General features: G+C 50.5%; 5 protein-coding genes across 5 annotated transcripts; 3 read left to right on the top strand and 2 right to left on the bottom strand.

Annotated features, from left to right (window-relative positions):
* Nucleotides 1-1,329: 1,329 nt before the first annotated feature.
* Nucleotides 1,330-1,856, bottom strand: KD926_001375 (hydrophobin family protein; the record flags this gene model as incomplete). Its single annotated transcript, XM_053105076.1, has 3 exons — nt 1,330-1,368; nt 1,426-1,487; nt 1,565-1,856. The coding sequence occupies 3 exons, from the start codon at nt 1,854-1,856 to the stop codon at nt 1,330-1,332; spliced, it is 393 nt and encodes a 130-aa protein (XP_052951722.1).
* Nucleotides 1,857-3,594: 1,738 nt separating this feature from the next.
* Nucleotides 3,595-5,427, top strand: KD926_001374 (eukaryotic translation initiation factor 3 subunit D; the record flags this gene model as incomplete). The annotated part of the gene is made up of 2 exons (XM_053105075.1): nt 3,595-3,805; nt 3,869-5,427. The coding sequence occupies 2 exons, from the start codon at nt 3,595-3,597 to the stop codon at nt 5,425-5,427; spliced, it is 1,770 nt and encodes a 589-aa protein (XP_052951721.1).
* A 2,492-nt stretch (nt 5,428-7,919) lies between these two features.
* On the top strand, nt 7,920-8,707 carry KD926_001373 (cutinase family protein; the record flags this gene model as incomplete). Its single annotated transcript, XM_053105074.1, has 3 exons — nt 7,920-7,995; nt 8,069-8,369; nt 8,443-8,707. 3 exons carry the CDS (start codon nt 7,920-7,922, stop codon nt 8,705-8,707), a joined length of 642 nt encoding a protein of 213 aa, XP_052951720.1.
* Nucleotides 8,708-9,233: 526 nt separating this feature from the next.
* KD926_001372 (Zn(II)2Cys6 transcription factor domain-containing protein) lies at nt 9,234-9,824 on the top strand (the record flags this gene model as incomplete). Its single annotated transcript, XM_053105073.1, has 2 exons — nt 9,234-9,311; nt 9,405-9,824. The coding sequence occupies 2 exons, from the start codon at nt 9,234-9,236 to the stop codon at nt 9,822-9,824; spliced, it is 498 nt and encodes a 165-aa protein (XP_052951719.1).
* Nucleotides 9,825-10,114: 290 nt separating this feature from the next.
* Nucleotides 10,115-11,935, bottom strand: flbB (the record flags this gene model as incomplete). The annotated part of the gene is made up of 5 exons (XM_053105072.1): nt 10,115-10,577; nt 10,626-11,213; nt 11,278-11,365; nt 11,418-11,471; nt 11,857-11,935. The coding sequence occupies 5 exons, from the start codon at nt 11,933-11,935 to the stop codon at nt 10,115-10,117; spliced, it is 1,272 nt and encodes a 423-aa protein (XP_052951718.1).
* Nucleotides 11,936-13,976: the final 2,041 nt, after the last annotated feature.

Raw genomic sequence — 13,976 nt, 5'->3', positions numbered from 1 at the left:
CACAAGTCTCAAAACAGTGATCTCGCTGCATGATATTGCAAGCGAGTTCAATCTGCCTGGAGCAGTAGTAAATTTTCATACAGGATGAGTTCAAGATAGGCAAGGCCCCTAATATAAGTAAATATCCTACTGCTTCGCGACACTATAGAGCCGCATGTATGTATGTATGTATGCATGTATCAGTATCTAAAGTAGTGCAGCGAGCAATCAATCAAGCAAGCGCATCAAAATCCTTCCTTTGCATGGTATGGGAGCCAAAGTGAACAGCGTGTTTACGAATAGAATTTTGCCCGCGACTAACTACCAGAGGACTAAGGTTACTACCGATGGTGCCCAAGACAAAGCACAGCAATTTCAGCAGTTGATAGATTCACGAGAAGGAGGGAGGCATACATAGGTAAACCACCTATAGTAGGGCAAGAGCAAATGGAATGGAACGGATGGACGGACGGACGGGACGGGACGGGAGAGAAGGACTTGATTAGTGGTTACGCTGCCCTACTTTACACCGTACAGTGAGTAAGGTAACTAGCTTTGGTGACGTGGTTAATTGATTGATTAGCTTTCCGGCTCTCATCTTGGTGGATTGCTTGTAGCAGTAGCACATACCTTACCACCTACCTATCATTTAGTTAAGGATCGGGTTAGTTGGGTTTTGGTTGGTTCTGTTTTAGGTGTGAAGGGATAGGGAAACGAGATGAAACCTCGTGTTTAGGCTGACGTTATTGGCTATCGATAGACAGAGGGGCAATTGAGAAAGGGATATGCATGTCGGCTGATTTATGTAGGGTTTGTAATGGAATATTAATACTACGCAGGTATTGGACTTTTTATCGAACTGGTCGCTTGGTACTAGTAGATTTATGGGACTGCATTCAGGGTATGTTTGGACATCACGGCCGTATTTCACATGCTAGGAGTTATTGGGATGGGATGTGCTATCCATAAGAAGTGCTTGGGGGTAAGTTACAGGATAACTACCAGTATTGGCTCACCGTCCATATTTGGGTTGCGTGAGATAGGTTCCTGTATTGGCCTTCGTCAAAATGTCGGACTGCCGAAATTAAGACAAACTTTGACAATATCGAAATTTTCATGGTCAAAGAATATTCGTCGAGAAGATTTCCCGCGACTTTTGCGGCTAATAAAGCGGATCAAGTACCAGTATAATTCAAGTTATCAATAAATATATTAAGTCCTATCAAGAGAACATGGACAAACATTCCCCTAATCTTGTCGCATTAACTCACTGCTCATTCTTATATCCCCCAAACATATCTGACACGAATTGTGTCAATTCGCTAGCAGCGTGCTGATGCATCCCACTGATTATCTGTTGTTCTGGCAGCCAAGAGCAACGGTACCTCCCTATATAATATCATTAGCATCATGAATAATTATTTATCCCAGGAGAAGAAAACTCACCAAGATGTTGACCTGATCGCAGCACTGAGCCGGCCGGGCGCAGGAAGCATCGTAAGGGTGGCCTGTGTACAGGTATCTCTTTGTTAGCCACGTTGGTTCTGGCTCAACAAGTCATGCCAGACGAAAATGAAGAACATACAAAGAAGACCAATCGAGCCCTCAATGTTAGAAACGCTAACACCGACGGGCTGCAAGACAGTATCTAAGAGGGGATCGACAGGAGTGGTCAGGCTGGGACAGCATAAGGTAGGCGAGATGCAGTCGCCAGGAGCTCTCTTGTTGTTGCTGTGCTCGTCGACACCTTGGAGTTTGCCGGAGGCGACAATCTCCCTCACTCTGTCTTGCAGTTCCTCTTCGCTCGGGACGGAAGGGTACGCAGAGACCATGGCGCCGCTGGCGACGAGGAAGGTGATGACGGCGGTGGTCTTCATTGTGGGAGATGGAGATTTTGATTATGAGATCCTGGTCAAAAGAAAGAGGTTCGGGAGAATAGAAAGACAATGCTGATTGAGCTCTTTCCAATTGAGACGAATCCAGACAGATTTGTGCCCCTCTATATACCCTCAAGGACAGCTGACATGTGACCGAACGGGATTTCTCTCCTCTGGTCTTCTCTTCGTCATGGGATCGGTTATCCCAATGACATCCCACGGCGCGTTATCCCGACCCTGACATACTCTGAATGAGAGGACCTCCAGCCTACGGGATTCGGTAAGACATTGACAAGAAACTCCCGTCCATATCGAGAGGGATGATCAGGTCCAGACCGAGGTAATGATCCGTACACTATGCTTTGATTCCTAGATAAGGAAGAGTGAGCTTCCATGGAACCAATAGGCGAGAGGGTGGGTAAAAAGTAGGCTAGTACATCATTATCTCACATGAAGCATCAAGCAATGAGGCCCTCATTATCGAATTCTAATCCAAAGACATCGAGCTGGGCAATGGAGCCGATCTGCACGCAGGAACCGTGTCGATCGGGGAGATTGTTAGGCTGGTGGGTCGATTCCTGACTGGCTGCTTGTGATTACCGAAGGGCCAGAGCAAAGAGCGGCATTTTTCAGGGTGTTCTAGTCCAGGTACGGAGAGAAGGAGAAAGAAGGAGGATAGAGTGGTAAGTGGTAGACGAGGGAAACATGGAAGCGATCGACCCGCCAAGCGCCGGTCTTCCGCCTGTCAAGCGCCCGCAACTTATCAGTGGGACGGTGGCATCCAATCATGTCGTTCCCTGCGCGGATGATCGACACCAGGGCGAACAGGAGTAAGGAATACCATATTTGGGGTGGACAGATAGGAACAGATGGGCTATATAGATCATAGGGATTGAGCCTGTTCTACAGTGACTGCATTATTGTATGTAAAATACGGCATTTGCTTCTGGAGAATTTTCTCACATTCAAAAGTTCAATTCTATCGTTCAAATCAAAGTATTGTCGACACTCCAGGGTGTGTAGAGTACCTTCCAATTTAGGCCAGATATTGCATGTTCAAAAACTCAATTGCAAAAAGGATATCTGTCTGTTGGTCATTGAGTTAAAAGAAAGAAAGAAAGAAAGAAAAAGCAATAATGATTCCCTGATAAAGTGCCACTGCGTCACATATTAGTCACTACCAACCCCCGATATCGCGGTACGCCATGTGTCTCGCACATGGGATTTTGAACTACTCATTTCCAGTAATTTGGAATTTGGGTCTTCGAAATCAGGAGCATTATTGATTCTTTGGTGTACTTCGATCAAAATGTATCTGCGCCTATTGGGATGCAGCGATAACACATACCACCTCACATGTCGCCTAGGATGGTTGATGTTCCTGGTCACCGATATCTACTAGACTGGAAGCTAGAGTAAGTATCATCTATGTTGATAATTCAATTTGTAGAGTCTGTCAGGATATCAGTGACGATTTCATGCCAATGCATGCATATCTGACATAAGCAGGATTAATACACGACACAATTATTATGCACTACATGTGGCGGTGCATATGTGGCCGAGTGCCAAGCCCCGGCACCAGCCACAACTCGCGACACAAAAAACTGCCCGCAAGAATAATCCACCGCGATTATCGTCCGTCCGATCCTGATCTCCATCCCATTCCCACCCCCATCCTTTTGGAGATTGAGCAAAACCACTCATCTCCTCTTCCTTCAGTCCATTTCGTCTCGTTATGGCTCCTTTCTCTTCTATTGCCGACATTGTCGCGGCCCTTCCGGCCGACGACACCTGGGGCCCCGCGACTGCCCCCGACAACATGTTGGATGGTGTCCCCTATGCTCCTTTCTCCAAGGGTGACAAGCTGGGTCGCATGGCCGATTGGACTGCTGAGTCCAAGGATCCTCAGAGGGCCGGTCGCCAGGCCTACAACCGTAACTACAGAGGTATGTTCAGTCGTGATCGAATCGTTGCAGCAGGTGGCTAACGAAATCTTGAAACAAAAACAGATCAGCAAGTCTACGGTGCCGGTACCTCCAGCCTCTTCAACGTCCAGGTCGCCGAGGACGAGTCCTCCTTCTCCGTTGTCGACAACACCCGTACCTCTACCAAGCGCACTTTTGGCCGTGGTGGTGGTACTGTCTTCCGTGGTCGCGGCCAGCGTGGCGGGGCTCAGCGCGGTGGTCGCGCTGGCTTCCAGCGTGTGGGCGCCGGCCGTGGTGGTCAGGGTGGTGACCGCTACTATGACAACCGGGGCGGTCGCGGCAACCGTGGTGGCCGTCGCTTCGGATGGAGGGACTACGACAAGCCCCAGCGCACTCGTGAGCCCTCGGTCAACGTTCGCCCCGAGTGGAGCATGCTGGAGGAGGTGGACTTCTCCCGTCTGTCCAAGCTGAACCTCGAGACCCCCGAGGGCGAGGACCTCGACTCGTACGGTTTCCTCCACTACTACGACCGGTCATACGACAAGGCGCCCGTCAAGAACGCCGAGCGCCGCCTGCAGTCGCTCGACCGGGCCGCCTACAACGTCACGACCTCGCAAGATCCCGTCATCCAGGAGCTCTCCGACAAGAACGAGGCTACCGTCTTCGCCAGCTCGGACATCCTGTCTATGCTCATGTGCGCTACCCGCAGTGTCTACTCCTGGGACCTGGTCATCGTGCATCAGGGCAACAAGATCTACTTCGACAAGCGTGATGGCGCCACTCTCGACCTGGTGACTGTCAACGAGAACGCCATCGACGCGCCGCTCGAGGTGCCCGACTCCTCCAACAAGCAGGAGGCGATCAACACCCCCAGCGCCCTGGCTATGGAGGCCACTTTCATCAACCACAACTTCGCCCTGCAGACCGTGGCCGAGTCCGAGGACGCCAAGGTGACCTTCAACCACCCCAACCCCTTCTACAACGCCGCCGAGGAGACCGAGCCCCTCGCCTCCAAGGCCTACAAGTACCGCCGCTTCGATCTATCGCTCGAGCGCGACGAGGAGCCTCTCAACATGATCGTCCGTACCGAGGTCGACGCCGTCATGAAGAACCCTACCCCCGGCGGTGAGGACCAGCAGCTGGTCGTCAAGGCCCTGAACGAGTTCGACAGCAAGGCCCAGGGCTCCGGCGGTGCCCTTGACTGGCGCAGCAAGTTGTGGTCGCAACGCGGTGCCGTTGTCGCCACCGAGATGAAGAACAACAGCTGCAAACTGGCTCGCTGGACCACCCAGGCCATCCTGGCCAAGGCCGACGGCATGAAGCTCGGTTTCGTGTCGCGTGCTAACGCCCGCTCTGCTGCCGCTCACGTCATCCTGGGTGTCGTGAACTACAAGCCCCGCGACCTGGCCTCGCAGATGAACCTGAACCTGGGTAACGGATGGGGTATCGTGCGCACGATCGTCGACCGCATCCGTGCCCTGGACGCCGAGGAGGACTCCGAGAAGGTCAAGAAGTACGTCCTCATCAAGGACCCCAACCGCTCGGTCATCCGCCTGTACAGCGTGCCCGCCACCACTTTCGAGGAGGACGAGGAGGCCGAGGCTGCTGAGGAGGCGGCGAAGGCCGAGGAGTCCGAGGAGTAAACGGATTGAACGAGGGGAGGATGTTCTCTGATGTCGTAATGTCATGTGGAATTTCTTTTTTTTTTTTCACTCGTGTGCATACGTTCAAAAGTTGCTTAGAATATGAGCATGCCTGATGTTTTTAGTATTATCTCTTCCAGTCTCACATTGCCTATTACTATAATCAAGTAGACCGTTTGCTCTGTAGTTTTTATCTTCTAAAGTGTCTAGACTAGCTGTAATCTGTTCACCGTCTAAATCACTCGCAAGAACTTGATCCGTGGTCTCATGTGTTTCAGTTATACATGATTACCCTTGAGACATGGATTGAACTCCGCTAAATAACATCACCGCCGTCCGTCTTAGAGCACGTATGGCGATGGATAGATGTCTGAATCGTCCCCAGAGTAAAACAAACCTCAATCTATAAATAGCACATCACTCCCTCACCTATAGAAGTTCCGTGACCATTAGAGCAACAGCAAAGGCATCCAAATCCAATATTATTAAGAACACTAATTCCCAACCCTCATTCCAGCTCATGGTTCATGAAACAACATCGCCCGAAGATCCCCGATGATTTAAACTAGTTCATTTACATCAAACACGAGGACATGGACACCCCGAATTCCACTCACCAGTGTAGTCCAATCTAGAACTCGAAGTGCCGAACGCTCTACGTCATAACCGGCAGATAACAACCAGATAGAGAAATTCCTCGTGAAGAAGATCATTTTCTTATAGTACCTATCTGTAAGCCACATACCTCGGCATATCTACCCAAGGGGTAAGTGGTGGTTCGTAGCGGTGGCCTGGATTCTGCGGTCAGAGTAACCCGAGGAAGGAGAAGACGAGAAAGAAGAGGGACGTGCAGACAATGATTCGGATCGATAGATTAACTGAATCGCTATAGTTCGGGGCAAAGTCCGACTTACTCTTAGACACTAGAGTACCCTATAGTTAATTTATTATTATGGGTCAGGGAGTGGACTCGTCCTCGGGGTTTGATCATTTGCCTTTTGGGGCTACCCACTGGCTTGAATCAGACTTGTTTTCTCGCGTTCACTGTCGATTATTGTACCCTTGAGTGATTGACAGGATCGTCTTTAGTTGGGGCATTAGTGTTTGTATGAATTAGATATATAGGTTGACTTGACTTGGAGGTTTTCTTGTATATGATGTCTTGTTCTAATTACCTCACTACCATAGTATCTTATGGAATAGTATAGAATCCACCCTGGAACATATTCTCGGCGTGAATTGTATTCCAGGAAAAGTAAATAGATCTCAACGCTCATTTCCATCATGCCATGCCCTACAAAAATCCTCAAAAATGTGACCATGTTACATGTCGCCCGCCAAGGGACCACCACCGCTTGGCTTGCATCCTTCATCTTGAAACTATGACATGACTCGGCCACTGTCTATTCTTGTCTCTGCTTGTCTGTCGAAGCCTCATCTGTCCAGCTTCTGCTCTCTACACCCTCTACCTATCCATTTATCAATCAACCCATACAAAATAGAATATCCTACAAATCCCGACTCAACAACACACCGCATCCTCGGCCCAGCAAACCAAGTGCATCAAACCAACACGGACACCCCTCCGACCTCGAACATTTAATATACATTCCCCGTAAAACACCTCAGATCCAACAGAAGATCGACAGCCAAGAACCGCCGTTGAACTTATTTTGCAATCCCGTTGGGTTCCCGCGCACGCTCTCCTCAGCGGAGAAGACATCCTTCGCGTTTCGATGAGTCCTCACGGATTCCTCATATTCGTTATTTGCCCTGCGCTGGATACCTAATGTCTTGGCTGCTCGGATGAAACAATCCACCTCTTACTTCTCAGGCCTAGTATCATACATCGACGGGTTCTGTTTCGCTCGTCGGCGCTCTCCGACTAGGTCTTTCTTGGCCCTCCGTCAGTTCCCAGCAGTACTGGGTCTCGAGGACTGTTGTAGTGAGGGGATTACGGAATAGACCTGACTTTTTTGCGGGGAATACATACAGGAATGAAAACCAAACGAACTCATTTCGGCATTGAGTGGGTATCGCTCCCTTTCTGACCGATCCGGTCTTGTACGGAGCAGAAAGGGCCAGATTGACCGAGGTATACGGCACTTCTTTTGCTCTTTGCTGATCTGAATAGGCAGTGATCGGTGTTTAGTATGGGAATTTGAGTTCCGAGGATCGATGAGCTTAGTAAAGCTCTATAGTTGTCGTCAAGATGGTTGGGTCTAGGGCTTCTCGGTCCCTTGATCCAAGGATGGAAGGTTTTGCAAATGCCGTTATGACAAACGACTCAAGTACCGAGAGAGAAAGTTTATAAAGAGTTATTGAAGAGACGGTTGGATTTGTCTCTCATCTCGTTTTCCATCGCAGCACGGGCACAATACAGCGAACGCAGCAGACAGCTAACTGAGCAAGCATTTCCATTTCCTCAACCCCATCCAAACAACCTCCTTTCTCTTCAAATTCCAGTAAGAAGAAATCAAAATCCAGCAAAAATGAAGCTCCAACTCCTCTCCGCTGCTCTGGCCAGTCTGGGCGCCGCGAGCCCTATGGCTCTGGAAGAGCGTCAATGTATGTGCATCCCTTCCCATCTTCCAACCACACCACAGATAGACAGCAAAAAGAGTACTCACAAAGTATCCAGTCAACTCCGGCAACGAACTCCGCAGCGGCGACTGCCAGCCCGTCACCTTCATCTTCGCCCGTGCCTCCACGGAAGTCGGACTCCTAGGCGCCTCCACCGGTCCATCTGTCTGCAGCAAGCTGAAGGCGGCGCACAGCGACGGCGTCGCGTGCCAGGGCGTGGGCCCCAAGTACCGCGCCACGCTAGGCGATAATGCCTTGCCCAAGGGAACCTCGCAGGTGGCCATCGACGAAGCCAAGGAGCTGTTCGAGCTTGCGGCCGAGAAATGTCCCGATACGCAGATTGTGGCGGGAGGATACAGGTATGGATACATCACCCGTTCATCCATCGATCTTCATTTTTCCACTCCCGCTAACAGATAAATGTGAACACAGTCAAGGAACAGCCGTCATGCACGGCGCGATCCCCGAGCTCTCCGACGCCCTGAAAGACCAGATCAAAGGCGTCGTGCTCTTCGGCGATACCCGCAACAAGCAGGATAACGAGCAGATCCCTGACTTCCCCAAGGACAAGATCAAGATCTACTGTGCCACGGGCGACCTGGTCTGCGAGGGCACGCTGATCGTGGCGCCGCCGCATTTCTCGTACATCGGGGACACGACCGATGCGACGGAATTCTTGAATGGGAAGCTGGAGTAGAGAGGCTCGTAGGTTTCCATGTACTTCTCTCTGTACTTGGTTATCTTGCTTCTTGAGTTGGGTAGGGATGGAGAATGGTGGGGAGAAAGAATGGATGAAATTGATGGAATCTGGAGAAGCGAAAAGGGAAGGAGTAATGCAGGATATTGCTGCTTCCTTGATGCAGTCACTCATTCATTCGGATTGAAGTCTATATATATAGGCAGTCAGTTTTGCATGCATTATGATTTCGCCGGCATCTCTCTCTCTCTTCCTTCTCTCTCATAAATCTAATCTTTAGAGATCATAAAAATATTCATCAAACCAACCATAAACACCATATAAACATTGTGAATTGTGAATTGTGTTTGTTACCCTGATAAATCCAACCTCCCACATTATGCAGTAACTAATTATGCACAGCATAAAAGCCGCTGAGTCATCGCAGGCACCCTCCCCATGGAATTCCCTCCATTCAACATCGCGATCTCCCTTATCAACAACCATCAAACAAAACACAATAATCCATCAAGCATAAATATACACCATGAACCCCCTCCCCATCCACAAACCAAAGCCCAGACCCGCCGCATCCTGCGCCCCCTGCAGAAACCGAAAAGTAAAGGTACGTTATCGCTTACCGTCCTGAGCCCCCCCCCCTCACTTCATCCATGTGCACATCCACACTAAACGGCGCTAATTAAGAGGGGGGGAAAAGTGTGATCGGCTCTCTCCCTGCGAGGCATGCATCGCGCGCGGCATCGTGCATGAATGCAAGTACTCGTCTACGGACGAGGACCGGGAGGCGATTGCGCAGGCGGAGGTGATAGCGACGCTGCGGGCGCGGGCGCGAAGGCTACGGAATGAGCTGGCGGAGGCGGAGGCGGAGGGGCATGAGATTATGGAGTTGAGGGAGGGGATGATGGCGTTTAGTTCGAGTCAGGTTGCGGATTCTGGTTCTAGTCAAGGGACGACAGGGTCGAGCTCAGGGGCGGCGGCGAGGAAGGCGGAGAATCAGGCGATGGAGATCCTGTATTCGACGATTCGATTGGGGTCGGAGGATTTGGTGGGGAGGATTGTGAGTGGCGTGAGAGAAGGGAGGGAGTTGGTGGATGTGGTGAAGATGGTGCAGGTTTAGAGATATTTCAAGGCGATGGATGTGTAGTAGGATGGTTTGTGTGTTAAAGTCAAAATGATATATGCCAGATGCCAAATGCCAAACGTTAATGCGTACAGTGTCGATGGGATGGATCCATGTCAAGATCAATCGAATCAAACGAAATCAAATCATCCGCTCTTCTCCATGCCTGAACCCCCAGAGGAACCAGAGCCAATGCCCGCTACAGTTTATATACATGTCCAACACAGCCCATCCTAATTCAGATCCAAAACACCACCAACTCCGTCCGACCGTCCGTCCCGTCGAGATCATGAATATAACATATCGTCGTGGACTTGTGAAACTCCCAAGTCCACCCTGGCGCCTACCACGCTGCTCAAGCAATCTTTCAGTTCAAAGTCCTCCACCACGGCCCCGAACCCGTAACACCGCACTTTCGTGTTGAGCGTCTCCATGATAATCTTGATGTCATCGCGTGTCAAGGAGCGATAGAGCTCGTGGCTCTTGAGACACTGCAGCGCCATAATCGGCGTGATCTGCCCCTCAGTAACAAGCTGTCGGCTGAGGTTCAACAAGGTGGAGAGGTTGGCGTGAGGTAGGTCGTAGGTCTGGTGAGGATATGTCTGTTCGGGCGTCGTGTTGGAGATGTAGCTAGGAGGTGGACAGGTCGCCATTAGAGCGTGTCCGGAGAACGGCATGTCTTCATCATCGGCCTCCGTGACCGATCGTCGACACAGATAATCGGTATGCTCGCGACATGGTCCTTCCAATCTGCTCACAATTAGACTTCGATTTCCGACGTGGGAGGGGATGGCTTACTTTAGGATAAAGTCAACCTGCAATTGAGGATCCGATTCAAAAATTCCATTGGGGTGTGCCGGTTGCCGGCTGGCCGGAGCTATCCGATCCAGAGTGGCCAGCGCGTCGCATGGCGCGTTGTAATGTGAGTGATTTTGCGGCGTCAATTCCTGCGTGGGCGAGACATCCACATGCGATACTCCGTTCATACCAGGACTAACGCTCGACGAGACCGAAACGGTAGTCGGGGGAGTGACCGTGGCAGGAGGGGTAGTATACAAGTTGCTGCCAGGCTGTGCAACGTTGGGCGGCTGCGAGCTGACGCTGCTACTGGCAAAGGGACTCGTCAACGGTTGCTGGTGATGTTGCTGGAATGTCGGGCTGGCGCGTTCGGCTTTGCGTCGTTCGACCTCGGCCTCGAAGTTGATGCCCTGGCTGGCGAGGATGTCTTTCAGAATCTTATTTTCCTCCGACAAGGATCGCACCATCTCCCGATGTTGATGAACCGTTAAATTGGCCGCCGAGAGATCCTGCGTGTAGGCTTCTCGTAGCCGCGACACCTCCGTCTCCAATGATCGCATGTACTGTTCCTTTCGTTCGCGATGCGTTCTGTTTCACCCGTCACTTGGTCAGGACATTGACCTGCACAGCCAGCATATTCTTTTCGACATACCTTTGCGCCTGGCGATTCAACTCTTGCCGTCTAGTAAGGGCAGGTCGGCTGTCGGGCTTCGGGCCTCGTCGTTTCGCCGGTTGACCATCTATTCGCCGTTATTATATTTCACGCGGATAGTCCAGCAAGTGATTGCTAACCTCGAGTAACTTTCTTCTGTCCGCCACCACCGCCAGAAAAGAATTTCAACCAATCTGTTCCAGAAGAAGTTTTGCCTTTAGGTTTTTTTTAAAAAAAAATGTTAGCAGTTTGTCCAAGAAATGCAAGCAAGAAGCAGCGATGTGGCAATAAGAAAACAAATGAAAGCAATTGCTGAAGCAGGTAGACATTGGCCCATGCCACCAGGCGCAGGGCACCAATGTTTGTCGTTCATAGTCGGCGCAAGGCGCGTTGTTTCCTTTCGAGAGCCAATTGCGCCACAACCCGACGAAACTTCGATAAAGCTCCCCACCGTTTGTAGCACAGTTCCAAGGGCCGATCGTTCCGACGGGAGTCCAGGCCCATAGTAAAAGTATTGAATACAGCGATGCGACAATTTCCGACAAACAGAAAAGAAAGAAACAAGCGCCCGCAACTTACCAGGAGAATCTTGTTGCATACTATCCCGATAGATTGTGCCTTGATCCACCGGCATGATCCCGTCATTCATGGCTTCCATGGTTGGTTGCTGGCAGTTGTCTGCAAGGCGAGGATGGATGGAAGGAAAGGTAGGGAAGATGCGACCGGCGCGATTACAGGTCCAAGATAGGAGAGGCGACGGGGGAAGCAGGGAGGGAAAACGGTAACGATGGATACGAGCCGGACCGGCGCTGACGACAGACGAAGATCTGGATGGGTCCGGCAGGGAAAGATGATGGTGGCGAAAGGCTCATATGAGAGCAGGCGACAGAAAGCTTCCTGCAACAGTTGTCAGCCTTAACATGAAATTACGAAAGTAGAGTGGATATATTCCCGCTTTGTCCAAGCTTCCTCACCGTTTAAATTAATAAAAAAAAGAAAGATACGATATACTTTTGGGTTGACTTTTGATTTTTGATTTTTGATTTTTTTTTGAGGGTTTATTAACACGCACGGCAGGCAGATCGGATGCGTGTTCCCCCCGATGCGCGCCCGAAGGGGAATTGAGTTGGACACCACACGAGGGGGGAGGAGGGAGTAAAAGGGAAGGAGGGAGAGAGGTCGAATATCCAAGACCCAGGTACAATGGAAAAACAACGAGGCTCGAGGAAGAGACGGGATTGATAGATCCAAACCGGGGATGACGGGGGATAAAAGAGGCCAAAAGGAAAGGTCGAAAGATGAGGGATCCAGGGCGTGTGGGAGGAGAGCGTCCGAAACGGAGGAAAAGAGTGGAACGACGAAGAGGTCGGAGGTTAAAGTGGGACACGGCGACAAGACATTCGACAAGACCAGAGATGATGCTAAGCAGATGGACCTGGAGACCCTGTCAAAGCGACCTCGTCTTGTTACATCCACCATGCAAGTCGGATCTGGCGATTAATTGGCTCGCGTCCCCGTTCTTCACGGGCCCCAGGTGGCCTTGGTCTTTGCGCAATCAAGATGGATTAATGAAATGAATTAACGACGGGCTGGAATGGAGTCGTTCCGCAGATGCCACTAGAGTCCGTTAGTTCGAGTGACGGGTCCTTGACAGGAATGAACACGGTCGATGCGGTTACAGTAGTACTGGGGGGAAGTCTGGAAGATAGAATAATCATAATCATCTTCTTCTTCTCTCGCCCAAGAGCTAAGATCAGCAAAAAGAAAGGAATTTACCTGTGGCCTTAGTCCTAGCCTCGATGCACTCAGATCTGACCTCGGCTGAGAGAACAACCGAAATGGATTCCATCCGTCAATAGGAATCCACCCTCATCTCCCCTTTTTCCATCCGATCGCCAATAATTCATTGGCAGGCCGGGTCCGTAGGAAAAAGCAAGAATGCACCCACCCGGGCCATCTGTATGGGTGTGTGGAAGGTTGAAACTGGCCTGCGATCGACCAGACAAAGTTTGATTTTTCGCCTCGCGCTGTCTGATTTGGTTTTTCTTTTCTTTTCTTTTCTTTCAATTATTTTTATTCTGTAGTGATTCAATCCTGCTGATTACGGCGATGATGATAATCCCTTCCTCGAAAAAGAATCATCATGGCAATAGTTCGGTCTAGCTCCTTAGGACGATTCTCCGAAGGAACTCCGTTCGTTGGCCCTTACTGTGGTTCCCGGAATCTAGCTTCCAGGCCCAGATTCCAGATCAGAGAGCTCCTACGGAGAAAGTACTGGAGGGGAAAAGTTGTACCAGGATGGTCTGGTCGGCTTTCCTGAACTTGACTGGGCAGCCGGGGACCATCCAACACAACCCGAGGGCGCTCAACACGGTCGATATCTCATATGTAAAGCAGGTTGGACCGTAGGGAACCTTGTCTTTGTGTAACGTCTAGCGTCCAGGGTCTTGATTCTAAAGTCCTAGTTGGATTCGGGACACCAACGGTTGTACGTATGCGGACGGGTTGACATTTGGACTGATCTCTTTTCCTTCTGTCTTCCTTTCCTTTTCCCTTTTCTCTGTTTCACTTAATGAAAGGACAGAAAGAAAAATCCTGTTCATTTCTCCTTCACGAGTCTCCGATTGACGAGTCCCACTGACCACTGAGAGTTCGGCCTTTTATCCTGGACCGGGATGGTGCTCGTAGAGAGACTGGAG

Source organism: Aspergillus affinis (assembly GCF_023601865.1).
Source record: "Aspergillus affinis strain CMG 70 chromosome Unknown NODE_128_length_104215_cov_87_854232, whole genome shotgun sequence".
NCBI classification, from domain to species: Eukaryota; Fungi; Ascomycota; class Eurotiomycetes; order Eurotiales; family Aspergillaceae; genus Aspergillus; species Aspergillus affinis.
This window is presented reverse-complemented; position numbering and strand designations above follow the sequence as displayed.